The sequence below is a fragment of the Eptesicus fuscus genome, chromosome 2 (assembly GCF_027574615.1).
Source record: "Eptesicus fuscus isolate TK198812 chromosome 2, DD_ASM_mEF_20220401, whole genome shotgun sequence".
Lineage (NCBI taxonomy): Eukaryota > Metazoa > Chordata > Mammalia > Chiroptera > Vespertilionidae > Eptesicus > Eptesicus fuscus.
The window spans coordinates 16,181,884-16,199,951 of NC_072474.1; the positions used below are offsets into that span (position 1 = coordinate 16,181,884).

General features: G+C 40.6%; 1 protein-coding gene across 1 annotated transcript in view; it reads left to right on the plus strand.

The window, feature by feature from the left end:
• The window catches only part of LOC129151069 (putative coiled-coil domain-containing protein 144C), a 62,054-nt gene that overhangs the window by 20,644 nt on the left and 23,342 nt on the right, over window positions 1-18,068 (plus strand). Inside the window, exons 4-5 of the mRNA XM_054724699.1 lie at window positions 5,827-6,004; window positions 6,539-6,676. Of these exons, the coding sequence (XP_054580674.1) occupies window positions 5,827-6,004; window positions 6,539-6,676 (316 nt within the window). The remainder of the gene's footprint in view (window positions 1-5,826; window positions 6,005-6,538; window positions 6,677-18,068) is intronic.

An 18,068-nucleotide genomic window follows, 5' to 3' on the forward strand; every position in this document is an offset into this window, starting at 1 on the left:
ATTTTTTTGGTACAATGGTAAATGGGATTGTTTTTTTAGTCTCTCTTTCTGTAAGTTCACTATTAGTGTGTAGAAATGCCATAGATTTCTTGGCATTAATTTTTTATCCTGCTACATTGCCAAATTCATTTATTAAGTCTGATAATTTTTTGATGGAGTCTTTGGGGTTTTCTATGTACAATATCATGTCATCTGCAAATAATGACAGTTTTACATTGTTTTTCCAATTTGGATACCTTTTATTTCTTCTTCTTGTCTAATTGCTATGCTAGCTATGTTGAATAGCAGTGGTGAAAGTGGGCATCCTTGTCTCATTCCTGTTCTTAGGTGAAATGGTTTTAGTTTTTACCCATTGAATATGATGTTGGCTGTGGGTTTTTCATATAAGGCTTTTATTATGTTGAGGTATGATCCTTGTATGTTCATTTTGCTGAGGGTTTTTATCAAGAAAGGGTATTGGATTTTGTCAAATGCTTTTTCTGCATCAATTCATATGACTATGTGATTTTTATCTCTCAATTTGTTTATGTGATGAATCACATTTATTGATTTGCAGATATTGTACCATCCTTACATTCCTGGGATAAATCCTATGTGGTCATGTTGTATGATCTTTCTGGTGTACTGCTGGATCTGATTTGCTAGAATTTTGTTGAGGATTTAGGCTTGTATGTTCATGAGAGATATTGGCCTGTAATTTTCTTCCATTGTGTTGTCTTTATCTGATTTTGATATTAGGGTAATGTTGGATTCATAGAATGAGCTTGGAAGTTTTTCCTCCTCTTGAATTTTTTGGAATAGTCTGAGGAGGACAGGTTTTAGTTCTTCCTTGAATGTTTGATATAAGTCCCCTGTGAAGCCATCTGGCCCCGGGCTTTTGTTTGCTGAAAGCTTTTTGATGACTGCTTCAATTTCTTCCATAGTTATCAGCCTATTGAGATTTTTAGACTCTTCCTGATTGAGTTTTGGAAGGTTGTATTTTTCTAGGAATATGTCCATTTCCTCCAGGTTTTCCAGTTTGTTGGAATAGTGTTGTTCAGAGTATTTTTTAATAATCCTTTGTATTTATGTGGGGTCCATTGTTATTTTGCTTCTTTCATTTCTGATTTTGTTTATTTGGGTCCTATCTCTCTGCTTTGTTGTGAGCCTGGCTAGAGTTTCATCAGTCTTGTTTAAGCTTTCAAAGAACCAGTTCTTGGTTTCATTGATCTTTTGTATTGATTTTTTGTTTGTTTGTTTGTTTTGTCTTTATGTCATTTATTTCTGCTCTGATCTTTATTATCTCCTTCTTTCTGCTCACTCTGGGCTTTTCCTGTTGCTCTCTTTCTTATCCTTTGAGTTGTCCAGTTAAAGTATTTACTATCATTTTTTCTTGTTTTTTTGAGGTAGGCCTGTAGAGTTATAAACTTCCCTCTCAGGACTGCTTTCATTGTGTCCCATAGATTTTTGGATTTTTGTGTTTTATTGTCATTATTTTCCAGGATATTTTTAATTTCTTCTTTGATCTTATTGGTAGCCAAATCACTGTTTAGTAGCATGCTATTGAGCTTCCAAGTGTTTGAGTTTTTTGAATAGTTTTTATTGTAGTTTATTTCTAATATTATGCCATTGTGGTCTGAGAAGATTCTTGATATAATTTCAATCTACTTGAATTTAGGGAGACTTTGACCATTGAATATGTGACCCAATATGTGGTCTATTTTTCAAAATGTCCCATGTGCACTTGAGAAGAACGTATATTCCATGGCTTTGGGGTGAAATGTTCTGAAGATGTCAATTAATTCCATCTGATCTAGTGAGTCATTTAGTATTGCTATTTCTTTGCTGATTTTTTTGTCTAGAGGATTTATCCAGTGATGTCAGTGGTGTATTAAAGTCCCCTACCATGATTACATTGTTGTTGATCTCTCCCTTGATATCTTCCAGAGGTTTTTTTTATGTATTTGGGTGCTCCTGCATTGGGTGCATATATACTTATCAGTGTTATATCCTCTTATTGTATCGATCCCTTTTTTATTATGAAGTGGCCTTCCTCTTGTTATGGCCTTCACTTTGAGGTCTATTTTGTCAGATATAAGTATTGCTACCCCAGATTTCTTTTCATTTCCATTTGCCTGAAAGACATTTTTCCACCCCTTCACTTTCAGTCTGTGTGAGTCCCTTGTTCTGAGGTGGGTCTCTTGTGGACAGCATATGTATGGGTCATGTTTTTTTATCCATTAAGTCACTTGATGTCTTTTGATTGAAGCATTTAGTCCAGTTACGTTTAAAGTTATTATTGAAAGATACTTGTTTGTAGTCATTTCTATTTTTGTGCCTGTATTTTTTCTTACATTTTATTTCTTCTTTTTACAGCATTCCCTTGAGCATTTCTTGCATTGCTGGATTGGGAGTAATAAACTCCCTTAGTGTTTTTTGTTTTTGTTTTTGTTTTTTTGTCTGCGAAGCTCCTGATTTCCCCTTCAATTTTGATTGATAGTTTTGCTGGATAGAGTATTCTTGGATTCATTTCTTTGCTTTGTAGCACTTTGTATACCTCCTTTCATTCCCTTCTAGTTTGATGTGTTTCTGTTGAGAAATCATTTGATAATCTGATGAGGGATCCTTTGTAAGTAACTCTCTGTCTTTCTCTTGCAGCCTTTAAGATTCTCTCTTTGTAGTGAACATCTGCCATTGTAATTATGATGTGTCTTGGTGTGGGTGTTTTGGGATTCATCTTGCTTGGGACTTTCTGTACTTATGTAACTTTTTCTTTCCCATATCTGGGAAGTTTTCTGTCATTATTTCTTCAAATAGATGTTCCCATCCTTACTGCTCTTCTTGTCCTTCTGGCAGCCCTATTATACGTATGTTACTTAATTTTGTGTTGTCCCAAAACTCCCTTAGGCTCTCCTCCTGCTTTTTAGTTTTTTTGCCAGTTGCTGTTCAGATTGAGCCTGTTTCTCTACTTTATCTTCTAAACCACTAATTCGGTCCTCTGCTTCTTCTAGTCTACTGTTGAAACCTTCCATGGTGTTTTTGATTGTAGCTATATCACTTTTGATTTCTTCCTGATTCTTGCATAGATTATTGATTTTCTCATTCATCCAGTGAATGAATTGTATAACCATTACTCGTGTGGCCTCGTGTTGAGAATCAGGGTCCCTGTGTGCACATGGTCCAAGAATTGGAGTCACTGGCTCTTAGTGTGACTGGGAGTAAGGGATCCAAGGTGCATGTGGTAAGAAACAGAGTCAAGTCACTGGTACTTAGTGCTGCCTCCCACCAGGAGAATCTGGGTCCTGGTCAGCTCTGGGGACTGGGTTGCACAGTAGCATTGTCAGCAGGAGTTCTGCTCCTGCACTGTGGAAAACAGAATTCTGTGTGCCCTTGCCCAGAATCGAAGTCAGGTGGCACTTCTTCCCCTGTGGGCTTTGGGTTTGGTCACCCAATTGTGTTTCGGGGAACAGATTCCCAGTGTCCGCACATACCCAAGCTCAAATTTCTGTAGCAGTGCTGCGGCCCGTGAGACGGCCGGGTCTATCAGTTACTATGCCACTGCCACAAGCCTGTGGAAAGGGGGATAGGCTCTGTGACTCACCGAAATCTGCAGCTGGGATGTCTGGATTCTTGGTGTCTGTGGGTCTGCAGCTGTGGTTGTAAGTCTGTGTCCCCAGTGGCTGCACGGTCCTGGTTTGTGTCTGAAACCAGACTGGGTGGTGCTGAGGCCAGGAACATAGTCTCAAGCAGCTCTGTTTCTCAGGATGGAGTGGTGTCTGTGCCTGTGCTGGCCACCCTGGAGTGTCTGCGTTGGCAGCAGGGCTCCGCCATCTAAGACTGCCAGGCTTGGCAGCCTCTTCTAAGACCTGTAGAATCTAACTGTTCATAGCTCATACACACACACACACACACACACCACACATGTCCACACACTCCTCTATCACTCCCTCACTCTCTCACAATCTCTCCTTCCCTACCTTCCTGTTGGTCGCCATCTTCCTTCTCCCCCTGTCTCTCTCTTGCAGCCTTTAAGATTCTCTCTTTTGTCCTGAACATTTGCCATTGTAATTATGAGGTGTCTTGGTGTGGGTCTTTTTGGGTTCATCTTGTTTTGAACTCTCTGTGCTTGTGTGCCTTTTTTCTTCCCCACATCAAGGAAGTTTTCTGACATTAGTTCATTAAACATGTTTTCTAACCCTTGTTTCTCTTCCTGTTATTCTGGCACCCCTATTATTCATATTTTGTTTCATTTCCTGTCCCAAAGCTGACTTAAGCTCTTCTCCTGTCTCATAATTTTTTTCTCCAATTGCAGTTCAGTTTGGGTGTTTTTTGCTTCCCTGTCTTCTAATTCACTAATTCAGACCCCTGCTTCTCCTAGTCTACTGTTGAAACATTCCATGGTGTTTTTTATTGCATCTATATCACTCTTTATTTCTTCTTGATTCTTACGAAGTTGTTGATTTTTTCATCCATCCGGTTTATGAACTGTATGACCCTTATTCTGAAATCTTTTTTTCTGACAAATTGCATGCCTCTGTTTCACTTAGCTGCAGGGATGGGCTGCTCACTCAGATGCTGCTCCTTGGATGGGGAAAGGCTGCTCACAAGGCTGCTGCTCTTTGGATGGGGTTGGGCTGTTTTGGAACACTATGTTTTCTTTAATCAGAACAAAATAATCATGGTTAACACTGCATGATTAATATTTCTTATAACCATAGCTAGTCTCTACTATTTTATTTCTGCTCCTAGCAGCAGGATTACCTTCTTTCTCAGATCTGAGAAAATGCTACTGTATGTGCATATGTGTGTGTGTACACACATATATACATAATACATACATATATACCAACTTACATACAAACATATATACATACATACCACATCCTCTTTATTTGGTTATCCATTGGTGAGCACTTAGTCTATATATCTTTCTATTGTGAATAAGGTTGCAGTGAATATGGGAGTGCAGCGTTGTCTTTGAGGTGGTGATAAAAAAATGTATGACTGTAAGGTTTTTCAAGAATTTTCTAGAAAAGGCCAATAAATTTAACAATAACAAAAACAACAAAATAATGTATGACTGTTCTATAAATGATTGTTATTTCCATTTGGTCTAATGTTTGGTTCAAGTTTAGCATTTCCTAATTGAGTTTGTGTCTAGATGATCTATTCATTGCTGAAAGTGGAGTATTGATGGCCCCTGCTATTGTATTGTTGTCTACTTTATCTATAGTTCTGTTAGTATTTGTTTAATATTTTTAGGGGAACCAATGTTGGGTACATACCTATTTACAATAGTTATATGTTCTTTATGAATTGATCCCCTTATAAAGACCTTCCTTGTTTCTTGTTACAGTTTTTGGCTTAAATTTTGTTTTTTCTGATATGTTATTGTTACAGCAGTTCGCTTTTGCATTCCACTTGCAAAGAATACCTTTTCCATCTCTTCACATTGAGCCTTAAATTGTCTGGTCCCCCCTAACTGCCTTTGCCTCAGCCCCTGCCACCATGGTTTTGTCTGGAAGGACCTCCACAAGGCTGTCCGGAAGATGTCTTGTCTAATTAGCATATTACCCTTTTATTAGTATAGATTATTGACAGGTAACAACTCACTAATGCTATCTTGTTTTCCGGCTGTTTGTAGTTCCATTATTCCATTCTTCCTCTCTTGCTGCCTTCCTTTGTGAATTGAAGATTTCCCATAGTGTGCTTTGATTCCTGCTCTTTATGTTTTGTGAATCTGATCGAGGTTTGGCTTTGCGGTTACCATATAGTTTATATAAGACATCATATAAATATAACAGGCTATCTTATGTCCATCACAGCTTTGGTTATATTTAACTGCAGATTTACCTTAGAAGAAGAAAAAGAAAAGAGACAAAAAGTTGATGTGTTATATGAAAAAAATAGGGTGCAGTTAAGGAAAAAAGAAGAGCACTCTATTAAAGAAGTTGAAATGAACCCATATCTTGAAACCACCATTAGAACACGAGATATTGTATCAGAGACTGTGAGACAGAAAGAGGTAAATTTATCTTTGGTAAAAATTTCTTATTTCTTACAGTATTTTAACAATATTTATATTCCTTTGATTTTAAAAAGGGTGTATTATGTTTAAAACAAATCAAAAGATGTTATCTCATTCAAAATGTGAATTATGGCATTTATGACTAAAATTATTAATTTATTACTATCCTTGGCATCTAACAGATACTCTGTATATGATTTCTAAATGAAGAAATAGAAAGTAAATTGAACTTAAACATTGACAAAAATGTTAACTTTGTATCTTAAAAAATGTTACTATATAGTTTAAATTGCCTTAACACTGTGATGTAACCACTCAAATGTTCATAAAGAAATTTTATTTCAGAATACTGTATTTTTGCTCTATGGCAAATGTAGCTATCACTTAAAATTTGACTTTTTCATGGAGAGAAAAGATTCTTGTGCTTAAACAAGCCACTTCCTTTTTATAGTTTTTTAAGGCACTGCTCTTAAGCTTTGGTTTTATTTTTTAATGGTATGAGATCAAAATCCAAATGAAATGTTTCCCTAGGTTGTAGAAGAGCAAGATTACACGCAGATCCAACGTTCTCAAGAACAGAACACCACAATAATACAAGATGGAATTCTGACCAAACACCTTTGCAAACCAAAGAAGATAAAAATAAGTCACAAGAAAATGCATTCTGAGGTAGTTTATTTAAACATTTTCAATTGTGTGTGAGTATGTGTAGTTGTGTACATATTTAAGAAACCAATACTATACATATGGAAACTATGGAGGATTTAAAAAGTGTGTGTGTGTGTGTGTGTGTGTGTGTGTGTGTGTGTGTGTGTGTTAGGGGTGACATTTTAGGTCCTTTGGATAAAACTAGTGGCCCGGTGCATGAAATTCATACACATTAAAATGGAATTAATTAGAGGAAATATTTTAATACTACAGATCCAGTGCACGAAATTCATGCATGGAGAAGGGGGTCCCCTCCATGCAGCCTGCACTCTCTCCAATCCGGGACCCCTTGGGGGGTGACTGACTGCTAGTCTAGACCAGCAGTCAGACATCCTCTCACAATCCTGGACCGCTGGCTCCTAATCGCTCCCCTGCCTACCTGCCTGGTCGCCGCTAACTGCCCCCCCTTGCCGGCCTGGTAACTGTTAACTGCCCCCCACTGCCGGCCAGCTCACTCCCAACTTCCCCCTCATTGCTGGCCTGGTCACTCTTTACTGCCCCACACCCACCCTGCAGGCCTTGTCACCCTTGGCTGCCCCCGTGACAGCCTGGTCAGCCCCAACTATCTGCCTCTGCCAGCATGGTCACCCCTAACTACTCCCTGCTGACCTGTTTGTTCCCAACTGCCCCCCACCAGCCTAGTCACCACTCACTGCCCCCCCTGCCAGTGTAATCCCTCTAACTGCCTCCACCTGCTGGCCTGGTTGCCCCCAACTGCACCCCCACTGGCCTGTTACCATATCGTTTAAATTGCCTTAACAATGACCTGGTCACCCCATGCAGCATGCTTGTTCAGTCATTTGGTTATCCCTCACTAACCCCCCTGTAAGCCTGGTAGCCCCACGCAGCCTGATTGTTCAGTCATTTGGTCATCCCTCAGACCAGCCCTGGGTGGCTGGGAAGCCACCATCTGAGGCTTGCTTGTGCATCAGGCTGGCCCTGGGCAGCTGGGCAGCTACCATCTAAGGATTGCCTGTGTCTCAGGCTTGCCCTGGGTAACTGGGTGTCTGAGGGGACTGGGGGACTCTGGAGGCAGGCGTGCAGAGTGGCTGGACACTCCTGGGGGATGAGGGGACTGGTCACTGCCATCTTGTGGCTGTGTGCACTGTAATCTTTGGGGGGGGGCAGTCAATTAGCATATTCCATCCTAATTGGCTGTGGGTGCTGTCATCTTTTGTGAGGGTGTGAATATCGATTAGCATATCTCTCTTTATTAGATAGGATTGCTATTTGCCCTTTCTCTGTAATAGAAGTGTCTGGTAGGCCCCACCCCCATTGGGTGACACCAACACCCAGCCGGTCCCACCCCAGGCAAACCCTGCCAGGGCAGGGGACACAACCTCAGGTCCTGGCACCAGGCTGAGTGGTGCAGCCTCAGGTCCCCTGGTCCTGTCCCACACCACACAGCCTCACCCAGAACTATCACACCATGAGACCTCAGACCCACCTAGCCGAGGGACCCATCAATGCAGCTCCTGGTGCCCAGTCGTTTGGTTGTTACAGATGAAAATACAGTCATGCATTTAAGCATTCACATTAATTTTCAATGTCCCATTAGTCTACGTTCTCTAAATTGCATTATAAATACAATCTTCAGCCAGATAGCATCATAATCCAAGTTCGTTATATAATGATACATACCATTCTCTCCACTCAGTATGATCCATTTAAATGGATTAAATGTTTGTGACTTATATTAAAGACACTGCTGCTTGCTCTTAATAGAGGAAGCATTAGCTCATTACCTAATGCCATAAAGTGGTTTAAATGGCATATATTGACTTGAAGAACAGAAGGATAAAAAACAAAACAAAAAAAACAATGTTCAGTGCTGTAGATGGCAGAATCCTCTCCCTTTCCCTTTTTGTTCTTGTGCTTTACCCATGAACCCATTTGCATTCTGCCTAAAAGTCAACACAGAAGACATAATCAGATGCCGTAATCTGCATTTTATAGTGCCATTTGTGTACAAAGAGGTGTTTTTCAATCTTTACTTTTTTTTTTTTAAATCAGCGCAACTCAAACTTGCTCTTAACATTCCAGGAGCCAGGCCAGCATGGCTGTGTCGACACTCCTTTGCTAGGTGCTGTCAGGCTTCAGGGCTGTGGCAGGGAACACGCAAGATGTTGCTGGAAACCAATCAGCTCTCCTCTCTACATTGCAAGAGTCTTTTCATTATAAAATGCAAAGCAGCAGCCTATTTCCAATACCCCCATCCCCGGCCCTCTTTGCCCGTGGCCATAGGAAGGTGCTGGGAGGATATTTACTCTCGGCTCCTTGATTTCTCTTATTTAACTGAGCCCAGTGACAGCTGCTTCTCTGAGGACAACACCAGCCACTCAGATCTAGTCGCACATGGAAGGCAAGCGGCAGAGCTGACCAGGAGCTTTGACCAAGCCTGAGCATGCAGGTCATAGCAACCTTGGCAGGTGGGCTGCTCCTGAAGATTCTAGGCCCCTCCCAGCTCCTCACCCAGCTCCCTGATCTCCCCCTTGCACCCACAGGCGCCACCGGCTTGGTGTGCCTCAAGGCTTAGTGTGCAGACACCAGGGTTGCAGGTTCAAGATGCTCTGCCTCTTCCTGACACTTTGAGCCAAAAGCGCCGGCAGGGACCTTTCCACTCGGTCTTGGTCTTTGGTCACTGCTGAGGTTTTCTGGACTCCCTAGGCCAGGGACAGCCAGGACCTTTGCCCCTGACTAACACCCTGCCTTCAGCCTGCCTGCGGTACCCCCAGCCCTGGGAATGTGTGGGGGTGTGGCTGGCCTGGGTACGGGGCCATGGTGGAATGAGGGGGTTGGCTAGCTTCCCCACCCTCAATTGGGGTGGGAAAAGCTGATCATGGGTGGTGCTGGGGGAGGGCCTGGGCAGGGCAGCCATCTTGTGATGCTGTTATAACATGAGGGTCAATTTGCATATTACCTCTTTATTACATAGGATGATATTGTTAATTCAAATCCATTTGTCTCTCACAGCCAAGTAGTGACATTCACAATAGCCTAATTCAAATGGGGAGGCTTTTAATATTTTCTGTTGTTCATGTGTAATTAGAGTTATTAACCCTTTGCACGCGCTTGCTTTTTTCTCGATTCCTTTATTCTAATGCTAACCATGTCGAGTCACACTGGACATCTGAGTGCAAAAGGTTAATCTTTTACTTAAATACATTCTGGGCTTGTGATGGTTTAGAAAAACCATTTCTAATTCTAAGACTTAAAATTCTCTTGTGATTTTTTTCACTTCAAAAATTCATCATATTATATTAAACTAGAGGCCTGGTGCATAAAATTAGTGCATGGGGGAGTGTGTTTTCCTCAGCCCAGCCTTTATCCTTTCCAATCTGGACCCCTTGAGGGATGTTTGACTGCCCAGTGAGATCTGGCCTAATCGGGCAGTTGGACATCCCTCTCACAATACAGGACTGCTAGTTCCCAACCACTCGCCTGCCTACCTGCTAGATTGCCCCTAACTGCTTCTGCTTGTCAGCCTGATCAGCCCGAAACCACTCCCCTGCCATACTGATTGGTGCCTAACTACTCCCCTGTGGACCTGATTGTCCCTAATTGCCCTCCCCTGCAGGCCTGGTCACCCCTAACTTCCCTCTCCTGCAGGCCTGGTCACCCCTAACTGCCCTCCCCTGTCAGCCTGGTTGCCCATAACTGCCCTCCCCTGCAGGCCCAGACACCCCAACTTCCCTCCACTGCTGGCCCGGTAACCCCTAACTGCCCTTCCCTGCAGGCTTGGTCACCCCTAACTGCCCTCCACTGCTGTCCTGGTATCCCCAACTTCCCTCCCTTTCAGACCTGGTTCTTCCCAACTGCCCTCTCCTGCTGGCCATCTTCTGATGGCCATTTTGTGTCCACATGGGGGTGGCCATCTTGTGTATTGGAGTGATGGTCAATTTGCATATTACCTCTTTATTATATAGGATTTTCAAACTTTGGAGAATTTATGCTTGTATAAAGTTAGAGGTTTGGATCCAACTCTATTTTTTCCAGTGGGATATCCACTTATTGCAACTTTTTATTATAAAAATAGGTTCTTCTTTATTTGCAGAGGCTATTGTGACATGTCATTTCAATGTTTTAGCTAAAAGTCTCCTTTGTGTTACTTAGGTTTCTGATAGTTCTGACAAAGAAAAAAGTTTATTGCATGAAAACCGCATGTTGTGGGATGAAATTGCCCAGCTAAAACTGGAAATAGATGCAGTAAAAACTCAGACCCAGGAAATGGGAAAAAAGTATTTTGAGGACATTGCAATTTTCAAAGAAAAGAATGACCTTCTTCATAAGACAATAAGAGAAACAGCATTTCAACACAATGCACAGCTTGAAGTTCTGAGAGCTGAGCTTATAAAGCTAAACTGTAAACTGGAGGATGAACAACAAAACAGAGGAAGACTGGAAGCAGAAGTTGAATCATACCGGTCTAGACTGGCTACCGCTGTCCAGGATCATGAGCATTGTCAGACATCAACAAGAGACCTACAACTTGCTTTCCAGAGAGCAAGAGATGAATGGTTTTGTTCACGGGACAAAATAAATTTTGATATGTCTAACCTAAAACAAAGCAATGAGATTCTTTCTCAACAACTTTCTAAAATGGAAAGTAAAAGCAATAACTTAGAAATTAAGCTTCATCGCACAAGAAATGTTGTCAAAGAAAGGATATTGGCTTTAGAAAGAGATCTCAGTCAAAAACAGTGTCAAAAGGAGAAAACTGAACACATGTATCAAGAGGAACAAGGCAAAGTGGATAAAGACGTTGGAAAGCCGGAGTCCTTACAGGAGAGGCTATCTCACCTCCACAGTGAAAATATGCTGCTTCACCAGCAACTGGACCAGGCTCACAGCAAAGCTGACAGGGAAGAAAAGACAGCAATTCACATCCAAGATCAGATTCAGGATAAAATAAATATATTTAAAGATGAAAGTGTAAATCAAATTCTTAACCTGAAGGAAAATATTAATGAGTTAATCAACGAATGGCATCATTTTAAAGAAAAAATGCATCGGTATGAAAATGATAATATAGAAAGAGATGTAAGTATCCAGACAAATAAATATTTTTGAGGTTTCCTAAGAGAAATTTCAAAGTAACACTTGATGATGGCTAAATGTTGAATCTAGTTGAATATTAAAAACATATAGATTATAAATATGTTTGCTCTATCACCTTAAAATCAGACATTGTATCCAACAAATGAACATTGGACCTAAGAGGTTTTTTTTTTTTTCCGAGTACTTATTACTCTTATATTTCAAAAATATATTTTATTGATTTTTTACTGAAAAGAAGGGAGATGGATAGAGTTAGAAACTTCGATGGGAGAGAAACATCGATCAGCTGCCTCCTGCACACATCCCACTGGGGATGTGCCCATAACCAAGGTACAAGTCCTTGACCGGATTCGAACCTGGGACCCTTCAGTCCGCATGCCGATGCTCTATACACTGAGCCAAACCGGTCAGGGAATTACCCTTATTTTTAATATAATTTATTTAATTATAAGTTTAGAATTCATTTTCAATAATGGCTGCAAATTTTCTGATAATGTAACCACAAGTTCTGAGGGAGCAGGCTCTGTCCCTCATGGTTCACTGCTACCATATCCCCAGTGTCTACTACTCGAAAGGTGTGCAATGCATATGTGTGGGAACAAAGTATAACCCTGTAGTGACTTCACTGCTAAGAATCTGCTATTCCAGAGGCAATCTAGACTTGCCTGTAAAAAGATTTTCCTACAGATGGAAATTTTGAAAGCTACAGAAAATACGACCATCTGCCATAGAACACATTATCTTTGAAAAGGGTGTGGGTTTTTCATTCTTAATATAAGCTCAAATATAAGAAACGGTCTCTGATAAATTCTCCTTGAGGTATTCCTTCCACAAAAACTCTTGGGCCCTGGGAAGTTAATTTGAAATCCGTCAACAGTCTGATTTGCTTTAGCACCCTGTGTGGCAGTATTCCCAGGGTGTTCCTTAGTTCTGGCTATGGCTCTGGAAAAACAGAGCCCAACCAGTACCTCCAGGCCCCAGAGGGCACTGAGCTGGTACTGAGAACAGCTGGGAGCTCTCACTCCCTGGATGTATTCTGGCTCCGTTTGGGTCCTCTTTCTTTCTTTTTCTTTTTTGTTTGTTAATCTTCATCAGAGGATATTTTTTCCCATTGCTTTTTAGAGAGAGTAGAAGGCAGGGAGAATGGGGGGGGGGGGGAGAGAAAAGAGAGAGAGAGAGAGAGAGAGAGAGAGAGAGAGAGACATTGATTGGTTGCTTCCCACATGTGCAGCAACTGGGGCCAGGAATTGAACCGGCAATCCATGTACATGCCCTTGACTGGGAATCAAACTCGTGACCCTTTGGTGTGTGGGCAGACACTAACACTGAGCCAACGGCCAGGGATGTGTGCTCTTCCTGAATTCTATTTCTATTCTTTTTTACATTGCTATTGCTTCCCTCCCTTTAAGCTTCTTCCTGTGGACTTGACTCCAGAGGAAGTTAGTTTTATACTGACATCATAATAATTTTAATGTTTCTGTCCCCACATTTTAATACCGTTAGAAAGCAAGGAAATGGAAATGCTCTACCTAAACTGAGTATTTTGAAATTTAGATTCAGTTAAGTTCAGATTTCCCAGATGAACTGAAGTTTAGATGCTGTATCTCATAGTACCTGTCCTCAATAGAATCTGATACATTTCAGTTGGTATAAGGTATTTTTATTCATGCCAATTTGAATTAAATTTCAAAATATTTCAGACTAAACTAATATATTCATATGATCTCTCAACCCTTTTAAAGGCATCTACTTAAATCATCATTTGAGACAAATGTGATGAGTTTTAGCAACTCTACTTGATTTAATCTTTCCACTACAAGTTCCAGTTTTCTTTGAATATTTTTACAAATAATTTGCTCATATTTCTCATTTCAAGGCCTAATTACTATCATTTGGAGATAAGTTTGCCCAAGACAGAGAGAATTGTAGCTCTCTGTCATTTACTCATTTGGCATTGGATCTCCATTTCAGACGAGGGAGGAGTGGCAGGGTTTATGTGTAGCAGGGAGGCAGGTGAAGGCCTGGTTAGCTAGGGCCTTGAAGGCCATTGGACTGACTTCAGGTTTCTTTTAAGATAGGAACCTATTGGAGGATTTGAGCAGGGGATTGAATTTGTGACGTTAATTAAAGATTCTAGTGGAAAATAAATAAAAAGAGAAAATGTTCCACAATATTGAATTTACTTCCACTTGACCCACCTACATGCTCTGTTCTCTTTGAGACATCAGTAGATGTAAAGCTTTGAGATTCATTCTTGCAGGGGTGGGACCAGAGAATGGGGCTGAGTCAGCTGTCTATATAACCTACTACTGATTAGGCAGAAGCATTACATTTTCTGTGTCTTTAACCTGATAAAGCAAAAGCAAACAGGAGTATGTCCATATGAGGAAAAGAAGGTGAATTGATGTAGGTGGTGATATTTTTCCAGTTACATATTATAACTAGAGGCTCAATGCATGAAATTTGTGCAAGAGTAGGCCTTCCTTCCCTGGCTTCCAGCACCAGCTTCCCTCTGGCACCTGGGACCCAGGCTTCCCTCCCTCCAGCTGCAGGCAGGCACCTGGGACCTGGGTTTTCCTGGCAGCCTCAGCTTCATCCTGTAGGACATCCAGTCTAATTAGCATATTACACTTTTACCATGGTAGATAATAATATATGACTCTAACAAAGTACATCCAGGGTGGGGCAAAAAGTAGGTTTATAGTTGTTTGTAGAGAGAATAATACAATAATTACTCAATAACAATATAAGAATAAACTCTGTGTTTCCCATACTCACAAATGTAAACATTTTGCCCAATTCTTTATGTGAAGTTATACATTATATTATTAACATAATTTTGTAATAATGTGATTTATAAGTCAGTAACAGAAATGTCTCACTAGGCCACTGTAAGACAACTTCAAGAAGAACTGGCGGTTGTGAGACCACTTCAACAAAAAATATCTATGATAGAAGCTTCACTGGAGGTTGAATCACATCATCCTGTGCTTTCACAAGATAAGACACATGACTTAAAGAAAGAACTAGATCAAAGTAGAAGTCAAGTATGTATGAAATTTAACCTGTCATCAGTTAATCTATAGCTGGTTAAATAATATAGAGTGTTTTAGGATACTACTTTTCATGGACAACTTTCTTTTGTATTTTCATTGTGATTAATTTATTATAATATTATCTTTATAGTTAACTTATTTCTTAAACACTAGCTATTATTCTGTCATTTGTATTTTATGTTTTTTTCTTATCATATGTACCCTTAGGAAAGTTGACAATTATGCATCATTCTTCATAAAAGTCAGGAGGGTTTTTTTTTCTTACTAAATAATGGATTTAGTGACATCTCCATTATCATGATGAGGCAGCCAGACAAAATCAGAGGATAATGCGTAATGGAAAGTTCTTTTCTTCACTTTGGTGAATGGATATTCAATAGATTTCAGAATAATTTGTACGGGAAGATCATATTACAAACCAGTTGAAATAGGCATATCCTTCATTTTCTCTCACTTGGAAATATTATGAAAGCATGGAAATGTTCAGATCATTGTAATATGTACATCCACCACCAACAATTAAGGAAATTAAATCTAGATCCACTAATAGATATATTTTTAAAAACTGTACTGATATAATTCACACATTGTACAATTTGCGTATTTAAATTATACAATTCAATATTTTAAACATATTCAAAGAGTTGTGCATCTATCACTGCAGTCAATTACAGAATATTTTTATCACTCCAAAAGCAAACTCCATACCACTTAGCAGTCACTACCAGCTCCTCATCGTGCCCTGCACCAGGCAAAAACCAGTCTCATCTCTGTCTTTATTGATTAGCCTATTCTGGATGTTTCATATACATGCAACCACACAAATTAAAGTCCTTTGTGACTGGCTTCTTTCACTTAATGTCATATATTGAAGGATTGTCCACATGATGGCACATGACAATATTTTATTTATTTATTTTTATTGCCAAACAATACTTCATCATGTGGCTCTTCCACTTATTAAACCATAAATTGATGGAACTTTGTATTGTTTTCACTTTTTGGCTTTTAGTAAATCAACTATGAGCACTATTGTACAAATCATTTTGTGAATAAAAGTTTTTTCTTTTCTTACCATTGGATTTTTATCCTCTGAGATAACTGGGCTGATTTCAACATCTATCAGCCTTTACCCAAGCTGTCCATTCTGTCTTTTCAGTTTCTGTCCTTCATGTTTAATCCTATATCTATTCGGACCTGGCTCCTAATCTCCCTTCCATGAAGCGTTCTCTGTTCCAACTCTCATTGACCTCATTCATTTCAGCACTTGTCATCTCGGCTCTGCAGAATACTTTAGCCCTTAATTTCCCATTGTCTTAATTTTCTTCACAAGAGATAATCTTGTCTTTCTGTGTATTAATTTGTCTGTGGGGCATATTATTTGATACTAAAGGCCCAGTGCACAAAATTCATGAAAGAGTAGTCCGTCCTTTCCCTGGACGCTGGCATCAGCTTCCCTCCATCACCGGGCTTCCTTCCTCCAGCCACCAAAAGGCACCTGGGACCTGGGCTAGCTTCCTTCCGGCCACCAGCAGGCACCTGGGACCTGGACTTCCCTCCAGCCCCGGATTTATCCAGAAGGACGTCCAGAATGATGTCTGCAAGGACATCCAGTCTAATTAGCATATTAACCTTTTATTCTTATAGATAAGGGTACCTATCTTTGTATAAATTGAACATATGTGAGCTTAGCTATTGTTAGGATACAATTAAAAACTTTATATCACTGACAGTCTTGGAATTCAAACCCAGATATTTGATCAACACAATGTTGAGGTACAGAATTTAAATTGGCAAGAAGAAGATAACTCTATATTTCCCAAGCCTTCAAACAATATAGTTGAGTATACATGTGAAAAGAACTTCAGAAGATTTTTATAGGTCAGGTCTCTATGAAATAAGAAATTATTATTGAAGATGGTGGCATCGGTAAACACCTAAATTGCAGCCTTGCACAACAATTTCAAAAATACAACTAAAAGACCAAACGGACATCATCCAGATCCATAGGAAAGCTGGCTGTCTGGAAATCCTATAACTAGAAGGAAAGAGAAAACCATGAGGAAAATCAGAGGAGCTGTAAAAGACTGAGGTATGGAGACACGGGCGTGCAGCGTGCGCGTATGAAGAGGATGGAGCTGGAGAGGATGGGCGGCTGAGTGACTGGCTGGCGTTCTCTAGTTGGAAGGAGATAAAAGCTCCAGACTGCGCTGAACCCCAGCTATCACTGCACTGAACCCCAGTACTGGGTGAGACCCTGGGGACCCAGGCTCATACTGGGGGAATCTGGGCTGTAAGGCGGAAACTCGGGGGAGTGGCGAAAGGCAGAGCTCCAGGGTGTGCACATGAATGCGCGCAGAGGACGGACTGTTGAGTGTGCCGCAGGATTGCTCTAGTGGGAAGGAGAGAAAAGCTCCGGACTGCGCTGAACTCCAGTTCCAACTGCACTGAACTCCAGTTTCGGGCGAAAATCTGGGAATCCAGATTCATTGGGAGAGAGACTAGACTGTTTGGCAGCGGGTGAAATTCGAGGGCGCCTTTCTCTCAGAGGTGCTTGCAGCGAGTACCCAGAAACGCTGAGACCCAGGAACCTCATAGGGCGGGGCAAACGGAAAGCCAAGGCTGTAGGCTCCACCCTGAAGCTCCACCCCATGCAAGCTGAGCACAGAGGCTTTTACAATTTTGCAAGTCTAGTCGAATAAGGCTGTCTCCCAGCATAGACACAGCTGATCCTACAAAGTTACCCTACCAACTTGGGGAAGCAGCGAAAATGGGGAGACAAAGAAACAGATCACAAACCAAAGAAATGGAGGAAAACAAATGACTAGACATAGAGTTCAAAACCACAGTTATAAGGTTTTTCAAGAATTTCCTAGAAAAGTCCGATTTATTCAATGAGACCCTCGAGGATATGTGAGAGACCCTCGAGGATATGAAAAAGGACCAACTAGAAATTAAACATACACTGACTGAAATAAAAAATATTATACAGACACCCAACAGCATACTAGAGGAACACAAGAATCAAGTCAAAGATTTAAAATACAAAGAAGCAAAAATCACTCAACTGGAAAAGCTAAAAGAAAAAAGAATCCAAAAATTTGAAGATAGTGTAAGAAGCCTCTGGGACAACTTCAAGCATACCAACATCAGAATTATGGGGGTGCCAGAAGAAGAGAGAGAGCAAGGTACTGAAAACCTATTTGAAGAAATAATGACTGAAAATTTCCCCCACCTGG